Raw genomic sequence first — 15,426 nt, forward strand, 5'->3', positions numbered from 1 at the left:
TTAGTTCGATTCTCGCCAAAGACGAATTTGAATCCATTATTACTAACATATTGTGATACTTAACTTACTCCCTCACCCTTTTAATGTAAATACTATATCATTTGTTCAAAAAAATAATGTCACAAGGACTGTACTTATCTTGGGTAATTTTTGGTATCATCAAATTTGATCCTCACATCTCATAGTTCCAATTGTCTCTTTTTGATAAAAAAAAGTTAGGGAAATTATATTCACACCTCAAATTACTTCTTTCATACCTTTTAAATTTTTTAATATTTTTCTATCAAGTGTTAGTGATGTATATAAAATATTAAAAAATTAAAAAGATGTGGAAGAAATAATTTAGAGTGTGTGAATATAATCTCTCAATAGTTAAACTACAACTGCTAGTGGTCCTCTCTCACTCATGGCAATCTGTCACGTTATTTCTACCCCTATCCATTTCTCTATCCCGATACCACTTGTTTGTAACACAAACTTTGTCCGTCTCCAAGCCAACAAAATACAACCAGACAATTCCCACAATTCAATCTCAAAAGAATTAATTGTTGCCTTTGTCCTTTTGGATATAGAAAACGACACATGTCTGCGTTGTTTATGTAATTTCACAAAATTTATATAGATCATTATTACGACGAGGACTAAGTAGAACTAGAACGAGTTCATCGTTATCGCAACGATGCGGATCAAAATACAAAGTCGTGTATTAAAACTCACACACATTTGTATGAATGGTTGGAACGTTACGGTCTCCCTCCGTTTTACGTATTCATGATTTCATGGAAATATCATCTCGAAAGGAACAACGATGTTGCCCCTTTATTACAAGACAAAATTAACCTGGAAAACGAGGCTGCATCCGAATGCTGGTACAGAAAGAGGGAAAGGGCATTTTGGGATTTCCAAGTGGTTTTCAGGGCTGCTTTCATAATTCAGAGAAGCATAGGGCACCTAACCCTAAGCTAGTAGTGGCCTTGGGAAAATATAAATTGGAAGGAAAGGGATGAATTATTGAGAGGATTCCAGCCAAAAAGAATCAACAGAAAAGCATAGAAAATCGCATACTTTGACATTCAAATACGAAGAACTCCAATGAAAAGCAACACTATCACATTAATCTAATTAATTAATCCTAAATCTTTAATCATTCATCACTAAACTCCCCAAAACTCAAACCCGACTGGCCCACCTCGAACAATTAAAATTATCCCCCCCCCCCCACCAAATTATAAGGCTCTGTAGCTTGATTCCTAAGCAAAAATAAAGAACAAAGAGATAAATATTACGATAAAAAAGGAAATTAAAACCCTTTAAAAACAATAAAAATTAATAAATAAACATTTTCATTGAGAGAGAGAGAGAGAGAGAGAGAGTAGGGAACATACCTATATTTCGAGCGCAAAAATAAACCTACCCACCAAAAATATAACACTTGCTTCTCTTTTCTTTTCTGAGGCTCGAAAAATAAAAGAAATTAAAGAACTTTATAACGTTTTCCTTTTTTTAGACATTCGGACTCCAAAGGTTCCACAAACGAGAGTTAAAGAGGCCCAACACGTCCGGCAGCACTTTCCTTGCCAAACCCCTGTGGTTGCTCGCGGCCGCCGCCCTCAAAACCACCGCCGTGTCTGGCGGCGCTACCGCAACATCCACGCCCAAGTCTTCCACTTTCCCCTCATTTCCTTCTACCGCATCAGCCTTCTCAGGCGAACCTACGGAAACAACGTCGATTTCAGGCAGCACATCGGTAGTAGAGCTTTGAACAAACTCCGGTGAAGCTGGAGCGACGCTCTCTTCCAGAAAGATGTCGTTTTGGGCAGAAACATCGGGCGTTTTGGGGGAGTCCCGACGGCCCATCTTGTCTCTTCTCTTGCCTCGGGCGTTCCTCTTGGGCCGCTCGCCGTTGGCCAAGTGGTCCTCGAAGGCTTCGATGGCTTGGTGGATGAGCTCGCGGTTGGGGGAAGAGTCCCATTTGAACCAGTAGCTTCTGTAGCAGTCGAAGCAGTCGCAATCGAACATCGGAGGCTGGTGGGCGGCAGCGGCGGCGGCAGGGGTGCTGGCAGACTTATTAGAACCTTTTTTGGAAGTCTTTTTCTTGGGGTCTTGGGCGGTGGGGATTGAAGTAGAAGAAGAAGAAGAAGTGTTGGGGGTGGTTTTCATGGAGCGGGTAATCAAGTAAGCGAGGACCTCGCGGTCCTCGAGAGAGAGGACGGAGGCCAGAGCTAGAATGGCAGCTGGAAGGAGCTGAAGAACGGAGAGAACATACCCGTCCGAGGAGGAGGAGGAAGAGGAGGAGGCGGCGGAGGAGGAGAAGGGAGATGGGTGGACTTTGCCTTTGTTCTTTATCTTCATGGTGTTTGGTGTTTTGCCTCTGAGAGAGTGGGGGATGCTGGTGAATAGGTAGAGGGATTTTTGGAAAGGTGAAAGCTTTAGAGAGAGAGAGAGAGAGAGAGAGAGAGAGAGAGAGAATAGTGATAGGGTTTTATTTTTGTTTTTATTTTTTGTTGGGTTTTGAAAAGAAAGGGTGGTGGGGGTGGGGCTGTGAAAAGGCAGGACGGCAGTCGCAGAGAGAGGTCACAGTTTCTTGCTTTTCAGGATAACTATATTTCCTCTACGCGCGGGGGCGCGTACCTTTTAGGCATTTCTTCTTTTAGAGGAAATTACACCCAAACCATTCATAAATTTTAATTTCAAAAATGTGGTGAACCAGAACCACACACCCATTTGGCTATTGCAAATGTTATTTACTTGTAGCCCATGAGGCCCCCGTTTGTCACATTGTATTGAAGGGAATGGCCTTTATTTGGAATCTGATATCATGCTTGGTAAGATTATAAGTGGTTGATTGTTCTAATGGTTATGGTATTATTCTTTAATTCAGTATGATTCGGGTTCAAATATATATATATATATATATATATATTAGTGTAAATTAGTGCAATATATCGCTTGTAAAAAAAAAATATACATTTGGTGCAGTTACTAAGATCAAATTATACTGTGCAAGACTCTACACCTTCACTATATATTCTTATCTAATTTTGCATGTAAATGCAGACTAAAATAAAAACACCTCACTAACGTGTAAAATTTAGTAATTTTTCTATTTTCGATGGATGAGTATGTGAAAATACAAAGTCATCTTTAACAATGAATTAATAATTTTGTTTAGTTAACTGTCAACGACCAAAAAGATAGTAAATTGTCATGTAACAACCAAAATGAGAAAGAGATAATAATTGAATTCTTAAAGTTTTGTAAACCAACTTATGTTGTTAATTAACCAGCACGACGTGTACAATTTGAACATTTATAACTAAAGTCAATTGATATAGTAAAAAACAATAAGATAAACCTAAAAGACAAACCATCTTAAAAAGTTACAAAAGAACAGTTATTATGTAGACGTGGATCAGAAGGTAGTAGTTCGCATTTTGCATAAAAATGATCAAACATGTGGATCAACCCCATTTCCTCAACCATTCCAATTGTTCAATAGAAGGAGAGTTGGTTGCCACCATATCTCTGCGCGTGGGTTTTGAATAGCAGTTTGAATATGGAGGAAAAGGTTTATTTCCCAATATCTGAAATTTTGATCGGGTTTTGTCACAGAGCTATATAGCTAGCACATCACCCGCTGTAACTTTTACTTTTACGGGTAAAATAGTCATTTAACCCCCGTATGCAGGATAAGAACAAGCGGCCAACCGACCAAAAGTACTATGGGAGGCGCCAATTGAGGTGGAGAGGACTGTAATCGGCTTAAACAGTTTGAGCTCGTAAGGGATTCAGCTCGTGCTTCGGTCATCAAAACTCGGATCATGAAAGAACCAAACCCAACTTAGTTTTGGCTTAATTAAGAAACAAGTTAAATCTGAGCATTAGTATTTTCAGCTCGTAAAGCTTATGAGTAGCTCGAAATGTTTTACAAGACAATGAGAGGTAGGCCGCAGGCTTGAGCTCAGCTTTGTCATTCAAGCTCGACAATTCTTGTATAGTACGCATTTGGGGGCCTAAGTCCAATTAATTCAATTAACAAAACAAAAAATAGACGTTTAGTACTACAATGTTATGTATTTCTCTTCACTTATAAGAAATGTTTTACATTCAAATATCAAAGGCCTAATCGGATAAATGGTCCCCGTGGTCATAAGGTATTCGGATGATAGCCCCTGTGGTAAAAAAATTCGGATTTAAACCCCTGTGGTCTAAGTCTGTTAGGATTTATGCCCTTCTGTTAAATAATGTTGATGTGGCTGCCACATATATGCCATGTGGCTGCCAAATGTCTGCCATGTGGCAAAAATAATAATTTTTAATTTTTTTTTTTAAAACCTGAATTTTTACAACAAAAAAAAAAAAAAAAAAAACCCCAAAAGCTCCCCCCGCACTCCGCCCGTTCCCCCCCCCCCCCCCCGCCGGACTTCTTCTTCTTCTTCCCGCCGGAGACCAGCTCCCCCCGCCAGAGCCCTCTCCCCGCGCGACCCTCCTCCCTCTCCTTCTTCCTTCTTCTTCTTCTTCCCGCCGGTCTCCCCGCGCGACTCCTCCCTCTTCTTCTTCAAACCCCTGTGGTCTAAGTCTGTTAGGATTTATGCCCTTCTGTTAAATAATGTTGATGTGGCTGCCACATATATGCCATGTGGCTGCCAAATGTCTGCCACGTGGCAAAAATAATAATTTTTAATTTTTTTTTAAAAACCTGAATTTTTACAAAAAAAAAAAAAAAAAAAAAACCCCAAAAGCTCCCCCCGCCCTCCGCCCGTTCCCCCCCCCCCCCCCCGCCGGACTTCTTCTTCTTCTTCCCGCCGGAGACCAGCTCCCCCCCGCCAGAGCCCTCTCCCCGCGCGACCCTCCTCCCTCTCCTTCTTCCTTCTTCTTCTTCTTCCCGCCGGTCTCCCCGCGCGACTCCTCCCTCTTCTTCTTCTTCTTCTTCTTCTTCTTCTTCTTCTTCTTCTTCTTCTTCTTCTTCTTCCCGCCGGAGACCAGCTCCCCCCCTCGCCGGAGCCCTCTCCCCGCGCGACCCTCCTCCCTCTCCCTTTTCCTTCTTCTTCTTGCAGATCTGGGTTCTTTTTTTTTTCTTTTTTTTTTTTTTGTAAAAATTCAGGTTTTTTTTAAAAAAAAATAAAAATTATTATTTTTGCCACGTGGCAGACATTTGGTAGCCATGTGACATATATGTGGCTGCCACGTCAGCATTATTTAACAAAAGGGCATAAATCCTAACAGATTTAGACCACAGGGGTTTAAATCCGAATTTTTTTACCACAGGGGCTATCATCCAAATACCTTATGACCACGGGGACCATTTATCCGATTAGGCCAATATCAAAAATAGAAAGTTCGTAACTAATTTATTCCACCAAGCTAATCGAAAATTTGAATGTAAAAGCTATTAAGACACAGATCGGTGTGAAACGATGGTGACTGGCTCTTGGAAGAGTACAGTGAAGTTGTTGGTGTTCTTTGCCGCTTAGGAAGAATTTAGGTGTGGAAACAAGAAGAAATATTCAATTTCAAATTCGACCCAAGATCAATTAAATGAGAAGTCGGCAAACAAGAGAGCAAGAGAAGAATTGGGATGCAAAAAATCCTGATCAAGATTGAGAAATACTACAAAGTTGTTGCCCGAGTACAAGCACTAGTTTTGTGCTGCCCTGTGATGGAAACAATGAGATGATGACCAATGATGCCACTAAATTACTAATCATGATCATGAGTTGATTAATGACAACTATGATAGATTATGGTACAATTATTTACTGGTGGACATCAAGTTAATAACATGATGAACGACAATGTGATAGGATCTGACTTCGACGATGATTTTCTTTGTTAAAGACTTGTCTGTACTAAGACATCGTTGTTTCAGGAGTTGTTCTTGTAATATAGTTAATAACGGAAATAAGCAAATCACAAATACAATTAACCACTAACCTTGTGAAGCCATTGCAGCAAAAAAACCAGAGCTCTTCTACACTTAACATTACTGTATGCAATTAACAAACAATGGGGCTTGTTCTCTCTGTTTTGCGTAATCAGTGTGAATGCAAGGACCTCTATTATATATCCTTAGTGCTCGCATTTGATTAAGTTACTTCCCATCATGTAATCCTAATCAAATTGTATAAACAAATATCCTTATCACCACAAACCAATATTGTATCATAATAGTTAAACCTATTCATACCAGGATTACTTCCATCTTTATTTCGATCAAATACATTCCCTGATAGCTTTACAAGTCTAGTCTATCCATGTGGTAAACTAGGTGTGTAGCTCTAATTAGATTACAGTTGTTGCCTCACAAATTGCTAAAAACCAAGTTAACCTATCCATGTGGGATACACCCTATGTTTTTTTTTAATGAAATACTAACATAGGTTAGATTTCGACCTTAATTGTTGACGAGGCTCACACAGGGATTTAATTAATAACTTCTCGCCATGAGGGTCACAATGAAAATATGATGTCACAACAGTTTTTTTTTTAATGGCCGATAATAAATAAAGATGTGCATAGAGAGTTCGGTTCCACACAAGGTGTGCATAGAGAATTATCGTTTTTGGTTCACTTAAATTGTAACAGTCAACTGAAATGAGTTAGGTATACTCCTAATTGCAATTACGCCAGCCCTCTCTGTGTTGAGAACTCGAGTTGATGGTGATACTCACCCACTCACCATGGGTAGTGTTGAAGGAGCTCAAGCATCTCCAATGGGTGAGGCAAATGCATACTCCGGTGGCTTATGTGGCTATTCATTTTAGCATTTGCCTCAAAAAACCTAGTGACTCCAAAAGGATAAGACAATTGGTGAGGCAAATGCTCAGAAAAATCACCTTTGGGTATATAGATGGTGTGATCCGAATTGCCTAAATTTTTTCACAATGCAAATAGTTTTATCACACCTTCTTTGTGTTAAGCATTATGCAGGAAGAAGATAACATAGAGATTATAGAAGACGAAGAAGGAAATAGAGAAAACTTAGAGAGAGAAAGAGAATGATTTTCACTTGTATTTTCTTGATAAAACTTTCTGGTTACAAACTGTTGCTGATAGATGAACCTTACAATACCAACAATCCTAACTGCCTATATACTCTAACATCCCCCTGCAAGCTCATGGTGGTCCAAGCATGAGATTGTTGCAGTGAGTGTTGACTATGGTGAACTTAGGCCTTTGGTAAGAATGTCAGCAAATTGCTCGGAAGAAGAGACAAACTTAACCAAGAGGCTTTTTGACAGAGCACCTTATCTTCAACGAGTGAAAAGTAAAACTAATACCTTTGTCAGCAACATATTTAGACTTAGTGCAATTCATGAAGAACAAATTTTGATATGTCATGAAAGATCGATTGAATTCTTCCAACAACTGCACAAGTAATCTAATTATAGCAACAAGAAATTTCAACTTAAACTGTAAAAAACCAGCTCAGCAACCCAGTAATTAAGAAGGAAGAAATCATTCTCAAAGTACATCCAGGATAAATGTTTTTGAACAAAAACGTGGGGCCTTCACCTTTATCAGTAATTAGCATATGCGAGTTTAAGATCAACAATACTCGCACCATCACATAACCTACTCAAGGTATGCATTTCACCAAGTTTTCCAATGTTGTCATAGTCTTCCTGCAAGTGGTAAGAGCATATATATGATAAGGTATTACTTGTCTCCAGAAGAATGCCACCAGTCTCTGAATTTTCCAGAGGAAATCGTGTTGATTTTTCATCAGATGATTTGATGGTAAGATCAGATTCGAGTGATGGAAGGTAACTTGTAGAATGGCACAAGGAAGTTGATACATTGATTTCATGATCTGAGCACTGAAATGATGGTGTCAATGGAGTGTGGTGATTGTGGTTTTGTAAATCATACAACTCAATAGACAAAATAGTTTTCTTTGTTGCCGCCGTTTCCAGCTTCTCATCAAACATGCTTACTATTCTTTCCTTATTAGCTCATTCACTAGGCATGTCGTTAGTCATATCATGTTCTATTGGAATATAATATCCCTTCCTACCATAAACATGATTGCATCCACTGAAACATCCATCATTAGGCCAATAACATTCACAATGTTTTGTCAGTGGATGATGAGAGCCAATAATTCCTTGAGATATTTTCAATGTACTTTGACATGATTCAGGGGCTGAAACTAAAGAGTGAGTATTAAGTATGTAATAACAATGAGCATCTAAATGACCATTTTTGTGAATTAGGATATGAAGATGAAGGTGAGCAAAGAACTCCAGGTGAAAATTGAGGAAAAGATTTGTATGTATTCAACCTTAGACCATTATTGTAATGGAATTGACCTTTACCACATCATGGAATTGACCTTTACCACATCGCACGACATTAGACAAGTGAGATGGCATATCATATGATTGGTTTTGTCCAGTGAAACTGGTATGCATAGCAATCATTGGAGATGCAGATGAATAGGTCATATTTCTCTACAAGCAAGTGATAACACTATGGTTCCTTCTATTAGAGATTTGAAATGGCTAAGGTGAATCAGTGATTCTGTAAATACAATTAGCTGCACTATGACCTTGTTGAGCACACAATTAGCAAGTGATTGTAGAATAAGAAGCTCTGTTGTTAAAATGTGAAGTGAAATTATGGACAACACGTTTAGGATTAGAATACCTTTGGCCTTGATTATACTAAAACTTGCATGTGCCCTTTGATTTTGAGTAAAAGGATTGAATGTGTCCAGTGCCTCCATTGCATCCAGGACTGGCATATAAACTAGAAGGACCATTGCCTTGAAAACCCAGATTTTGCGTAGAGCTATTTAACGCAGATGATCCATAACCATAATTGGCAGTTATTGAGTCTTTGGAACCGTGTCTTTGATCCTGTGCCACCATAGCAGAGAGGAATGGTATTGAGGAATTGTTTTGAACAAAAACTTCCTCTGCAAGCAATTGGAATCGATAATCTTTGAGAGAGATAACATTTTCTCTGCCACGGATCACACATCTAAAGGTGTTATACTCAGATGGCAAGCCATTAAGAGCAAGAATAACAATGTCCTCATCTGCAAATATGACTCCAGCAGTAGCAAGAAAATCTCTTGCTTCCTTGATTCTTTGCAAATGCTGAGTCATAAAATCACTGCCTTTCTTGATGGTATAAAGATTTGATTTCATTTGAAAGATTGCAATCCTACTGACGATAGATAATTGTTCTTGAAGCCTAAACCATAAATCACTTGCACTTATGCTACCAATAGCACAAGAAATTGCAGAAGAGGATAGGGTTACAGTAATGAGATGCATAAGTGCCATATCATGCATTTTTCAGAACTTATATTCATCTGGTATTCATCTGCCTCGATTCTTGATGATGAAACACCAGTCGTTACCTCATAATCTCCAGAACATGTAGAAGAAAATTGGGAAAGACACATATTTGTGCCATCAACAAACCCCATAAGCCCATGACTTTCAAGCATCAATTGCATCAGAAAGTGCCATTGAAGGCAGTTGGTCTCTTCCAACCGGAGTGAAAACGATGTTGAAATTGATGAAATTAACCCCATGATCCGTGATTGCAAGATCTGCAATTGACTTGCAGTAACCATGTTGATCGATTTTCTCAGAGAACTTAAAACAAACACTTGGTGTGCAAGAACTTGCAAAAAACAAATGGCAGAAATGGGTAAGAATCACAACCCAAAAATTCAGAAAAGAAATCACAGAAAGATTGTAGAAGAAAGAAATAGGTAGCGGAACCAAAGAACTAAGGATCGAAAAAGCTTGCAACGAAGCTTATTCGGCGATGATACCATGTTAAGCATTATGCAGGAAGAAGAGAACAAAGAGATTATAGAAGACGAAGAAGGAAACAGAGAAAACTTAGAGAGAGAAAGAGAATGATTTTCACTTGTATTTTCTTGATACAACTTTTTGGTTACAAACTGTTGCTAATAGATGAACCTTACAATACCAACAATCCTAACTGCCTATGTACCACTTTGGAGATGTACACATCCTCCTATTTACGGCTTCATGCCTACTTCCCGAGGTTTTGGAGCTTAATGCTATAGATCTTCTCATAAAATTCATCTACTTCCTCACTGTCATTTGCAGTGGATCTGTTGGTGTTCTCCTTGTTGTCACTCGCTTGCTGTGTATTTGGCTATCGTCTCCGACCCACCAACTAGTTATCGCCTATTTTAGGACTCCATTGTCGCTTTTTCTTATACCATTCTCTCAATTCAGCTCGGCTTGACGCACTGATATACGGTGTTTTTATTCCCTTCAAGTGGTTGGTCGTCGATGATTTTCGGGCGTTTCACGACAAATATGATATTTCCCTCGAGTTTCAAGGGTTTTTGTTTTGTGTAAAATTTTACTTGTTGCGTAAGGTTGTCCTTTCGGACTTTGTTGGATGAACTGGTCACCCGATTTACCAAAAATCGAAACAATTACTCGCATGTGATCTTCCACATTATGTTGTTAAGAGGGATTATTTAACTCGTTACGGTCACTTGATCTACTGGCACTCGATCTCCTTGCATTGAAAGACACTTGAATAACAACAAACTTGCAAGAAATTCTGTTGGTAGACTGAAATACAAATTGGAACTTTGAAATGAACGATTTTTGCACTTGTACTTGGATATCTACCTCAGCCAGTGAGACAACATTAACAAACGTTAAACAAAGCAAACTGATGTGATGATATAGATCAGTGATCCATGCATAGAGGAGCAGCATTACACATACCCATTTTCAAGGAAACCCGAACATCATACTATACCATATATGGCACCACGACTGAGGGAGAAATCCGAATTCAATGACTTTTCTTATCTGCAACTGGTTCCAACTTACTTGCTGCTGCGGAGCGCTTGTCCTCTTCCATCTTGGACTCAACTTCATCCCTCTCTCTGAAGTATCTCTCAAATGCCCTCGGAAGGAATCGAGGGATCAAAAACCCGAATAGGTTGATCGAGAAATATATGAAATTGGCTATAGACAGGCTCCTCCCAAACCAAAACCATGCAACATCCTACAACAACATAACATCAATCAGTAATCATTAGCCAATGCACTAAATAAGAAAATTAATTAAGAACCAAATGTCCAAAACAACATAGTTATAAGATGTTCCTATCACGTTTTGAGTATGTGCCATCATATAACTGTCACATCTTTTTAACTGTAAGAATTGCCATGTAGCAAGAACGTAAGAGATAAGTTTTTTCTCCCAAAACACAAGCACTATAATTTACCTTAAACTGTGCATTGGCAGGCAGAGTTTTGTTAAGCCAAACATCTTTCATCCAATCAAGGATGACAAAGATTCTCCTGACAGTGTAAAGCAACGGGACCAATGCCCTCACCGGCGGAGAAAACAGCGACAATCCGCTAATCACATTCTCAGTGAGAATCTGAAATGAGAGCAAGAACAAGTGAGGTGTTGCCGAGCGGACAGCGTGCTCATCGCCCCGCGCAAAACCACCCAATACGTATGCAAGCGGCAAGAAGAGCCCGATTGTGGTTCCCACAACCACGTAAAACCTGAAGAATCTGCTGCCTTGGAAAATCTCCCGAGAGCTAGAGCTGACGGGACCGTGAGAAGGGAAGGCCAAGCGCGACAGAGCTAAGAGATATGCGGAGGCAAAGGCCGGGAAGATCAAATCAAAAAGCGGGACAAGGCCGCTGACTGAGAAAACCATGATGAAGGCCACGAGTTGGAGCTCTATTACTCGCAATGAGCCCATTACACCGCCAACCGCAGGCTGCTGGTGCTGTTGGCGGTGGAGCGGTTTCTCTTGGGGTTTGGATCCAGGGGTTGTAGTTGTAGTGGTTGTGTCGGGCTCTGATCTAGGAGCCACAGCAAGAGACACACCCGACATGCCTTTTCTTTATTGAGATGTCTACAAACTTTGTTGTCAAAAGGTGATTAATTGGGTACTAATCAACCTAGCCAGGTAACACAAGGGTTAATTAGTGTCTTCCCTGATGATACTGAAACTTGAAAAGGAAAAAAAAGAAAAAACAAACATAAATAAGAGAATTAAATCATCTGAATCAAACATATCCAAGGTGAAAATTGATAATATTAATTATACCAATTGAAATTGTTTAAACTAGCAAGGATTGAACTTGGTTAATCTTAATCATTATTTTTCTAAACAAAGGATTTAACTCGATTTGTTCATCAAAACAAAAGCAAATGAAATGCAAATATAAAAATCAACTGGCTACAGCAAGAGAAAAACTTTTACCCAGAAAGAGAATGAAAATTATTATTTGAAATTGATGAAAACTGAAACTTACTAAGAGAGAGAGAGAGAGAGAGAGAGATCTAACTGACGGTATGGGATCAGCGAGAAGGAAAGCAAACGAAATGATTCGTTGAAAGCCAAACCGAAAGGGTCTCCGAATGAAAAGACGAAGGAAACGGTGAGATCAAAAATGTGAAAATCTACACTGCAGAGTGTCCTCCTTGTCTTTACGTGTAGTAATATCATCGAGACACTTGGCTGCATGCCGACATGAACCCGTGGCGGGGTAACACGTATCGCCATTTGGATGTGGATCAGACACTACTTTAAATCGGTGTTGGACGATCTTTCTTTTCGTATTTTTATTTCTTTTTGGTACCACAGGCCCAAGGCCCAAATTAACACTAGCTGGGATCCAATTTTGATCCATATCCAACCCGAATTCGAAGTAATTAACAAAATATGAATCGAGATTTTAATTTGATGATCCCGAATTGGATAATCCAGTTATAGATAGATAGTGACGTTGATTAAAGTTGATATGTTTTGGTTTGTGGTTAAGGTCGGATAACATCTAATTTTTTGAATGATTATGAATTGATCGTAGCCTTTTAAAACATTTCAAATAGGTGTAAAGTTTTGAAAAATAAAAATATTTTAAATTCATTATCGTTGTGGACACGAGTATTAATGTGTGTTTTAACTCTCAAGTCATCTTAGCTACGCAAAATTATGGTTTAACGTGGCTAAAACGAGTCAATTTAGGAGATTAAGGGTGCGTTTGTTGCACCGGACTATCTCGGACTGGACTAGCTTCAGGGACTAAGCTGGATTGGCTTAGATTAGACTAAGCTAGACTAACTTAGTGAAGCGTTTGGTGCAGTGTCGGACTAAAATGCTAGACAATAACAAATATATTTTTAATTCATATTTTATATTATTTAATACATATTTAGTAATATTTTATTACTACCACTATCTTTTTTTTCATTCTAGAAACCATCCATCCCCATTTCTTTCCAAGTTTGCTCCGTCCATCTCCCTCTGTTTCTTCCTCTTTCTTCTTCGCCCTTCCCTCTCTCTCTTCATTTCCATCTTTTTCTTCCTATTTCTCTCTGCTCATCTCCCTCTGTTTCTTCCTCTTTCTTCTTCGCCCCTCCCTCTCTCTCTTCATTTCCATCTTTTTCTTCCTATTTCTCTCTGCTCATCTCCCTCTTTTCTTCCTAATTTTTTTGGGACCCAATTGGCAAATCAGAACCCATTCAGAGTCTGGGTCATCTGGGTATTAATGGGTCTGCTTCTCCAGCGTCAATAGCAAAGTTCTGCGATCAGGGAGTCTGGACTAGGTGGAGTGTGAGCACAGATGCTGAGCGTTTCAGACGCACAACGATTTTGTATTTTTTTTTTCGTTTTTTTGTTCTGAATTTTGGATTTGGATCTAGTTTTGAAAATGGAAATATTGTAGAAATTTTTGCCTTTTGTTTCCAATTTTGTGGGATCTAGGTTTGAAAATGGTAGATGATAGGGACGACGATGAGGGTGCAGGGCAAGGATGACGATGATGGAAGACGCAGAGATGAGGACGATGAGGGAAGACGCCGAAAATCTCTCGTGTTTTCTCTGGCTTACGAGTCCGCCCAAAATTGGGGATCCTCGTTAAGAACGGCTAAGGAGGTCTTTAATCCGAGCGAATCCCTGCTAAGCTCATTAAAGCTAATCCTGGTGCACACCAAACAAATGACTATAGTCTAGTCCAGTCCAGTCCAGTCCTTCTTAATCCTGTCAAACAAACGGGCCCTAAAGCTCCAAAGATGGAGATTAGTGAAAACAAACTGTAGTATTTGTCCACATCATCATTTAATACCGGTGACCTAACAAATGTTTAATTTTCAAAACCTTATTAGGTAGTTATTTATAATGTTTCAAAAAAGTTAAGACAAATTTGAAATCATCCCAAAAAATTGGTGGTACTCATCCATACTTAACCTTTTGGTTTAGTGTAATATGTATATATATGGCCTAATCGGATAAACGGTCATCATGGTGATAAGGTAATTGAAAGATAAGCCATGTGGTTAGAAAATTAGGATTTAAGCCCTCGTGATGATACTCTGCTAGTAAATTTAATCCAAAAGTAATTTTCCGTTAAATGTTCATTAAATATAGGATAAAAATGTAATTTGACCCATACACCTTCCTCTTCCCTCCCTCTGTAATTTCACTTTCTTCCATTTCGAGATGCTGTATTTTGCATCTTGCATATCAACAAGCACATGGATTTCTTCAATTGGACTAGCACATGGATCCTTTCATCGGAGTGGCCAAGCTCCGTCCTCACCAATCAAAACCCATCTACCCCAATTTCTCAACAAAAAACTCAAAATCAAACCCTCAGTCGAATCCCAGCTACCTAGTTTATCAAGAATCACAATTTCAAACTTCAAAACGCTACTGGTGTTCGCATCCGCGACGGCAAGTTGATCTACGTCATCCACGACATGTTTCTAGGTGTGGGATTGGGGCTGCTATGCACGATGATGAAGTGCGGCGACATCATATATAGAAGCACTAGTTCCCAAATCTGATGACTTGACGCTCACGGCCCCCAGTGCTGTTCTGGTTTTGGGCGCCCTTTCATATTTTTGGGCCACCCTCGGGGTGACTCCATGGCTCTTTGACTTGTTTGTGGTAGCTTTTATTGAAAGGCTCTTCAGACCCACTTACAAATGGTACTTTGGTTGGTTTTTGTTTAAATTATGGGTTATGATTGAAATTTTGAAGTGGGTTTTGTGGTGATAGTTGTGGGTTTGCAGGATATTTTGTTCTAGGGAAGAAGGTGTTGATAATGCAAAGTACAACATCCCGAAATGGAAGACTGAAAATGCAAATTACAAACAGAGCAGAGAGACGAGGAAGAAGGTGTACACATGTTAAAGTACATTTTTATCCTTGCATTTAATGGACATTTAACGAAAAAATCACTTTTGGACTAAATTTGCTAACGAATTACACCACGAGGGTTTAAATCCTAATTTGTTTACCACAGGGCTATCTTTCGATTACCTTGCCACCAGAAGGACTATTTATCCGATTAGGCTTATATATATTATTAGAATGTTATATTGTTTTATAAAATATTATGCTTGTGTGTAATTGCATACAATATTTGTACACTATTTGTT

The 15,426-nt window shown here is 39.2% G+C and overlaps 2 protein-coding genes across 4 annotated transcripts; both read right to left on the reverse strand.

Annotated features, from left to right (window-relative positions):
- Positions 1–1,326: 1,326 nt before the first annotated feature.
- On the reverse strand, positions 1,327–2,477 carry LOC126607069 (uncharacterized). The gene has a single exon (XM_050274500.1). It carries the CDS (start codon positions 2,350–2,352, stop codon positions 1,504–1,506), a length of 849 nt encoding a protein of 282 aa, XP_050130457.1. The 5' UTR covers positions 2,353–2,477; the 3' UTR covers positions 1,327–1,503.
- An 8,112-nt stretch (positions 2,478–10,589) lies between these two features.
- Positions 10,590–12,445, reverse strand: LOC126607071 (uncharacterized). 3 transcript variants are annotated; one of them, XM_050274501.1, is made up of 3 exons: positions 12,297–12,445; positions 11,246–11,984; positions 10,590–11,022 (listed from the first exon to the last, which is right to left on the reverse strand). In XM_050274501.1, the coding sequence occupies exons 2-3, from the start codon at positions 11,870–11,872 to the stop codon at positions 10,807–10,809; spliced, it is 843 nt and encodes a 280-aa protein (XP_050130458.1). In that variant the 5' UTR covers positions 11,873–11,984; positions 12,297–12,445; the 3' UTR covers positions 10,590–10,806. The 3 variants fall into 3 exon arrangements, with proteins under 3 accessions (XP_050130458.1, XP_050130460.1, XP_050130459.1); XM_050274503.1 differs by having other exon boundaries at positions 11,246–11,947; positions 12,313–12,412; XM_050274502.1 differs by having other exon boundaries at positions 11,246–11,990; positions 12,297–12,396.
- Between the last annotated feature and the right edge of the window lie 2,981 nt (positions 12,446–15,426).

Source organism: Malus sylvestris, chromosome 16, assembly GCF_916048215.2.
Source record: "Malus sylvestris chromosome 16, drMalSylv7.2, whole genome shotgun sequence".
Lineage (NCBI taxonomy): Eukaryota > Viridiplantae > Streptophyta > Magnoliopsida > Rosales > Rosaceae > Malus > Malus sylvestris.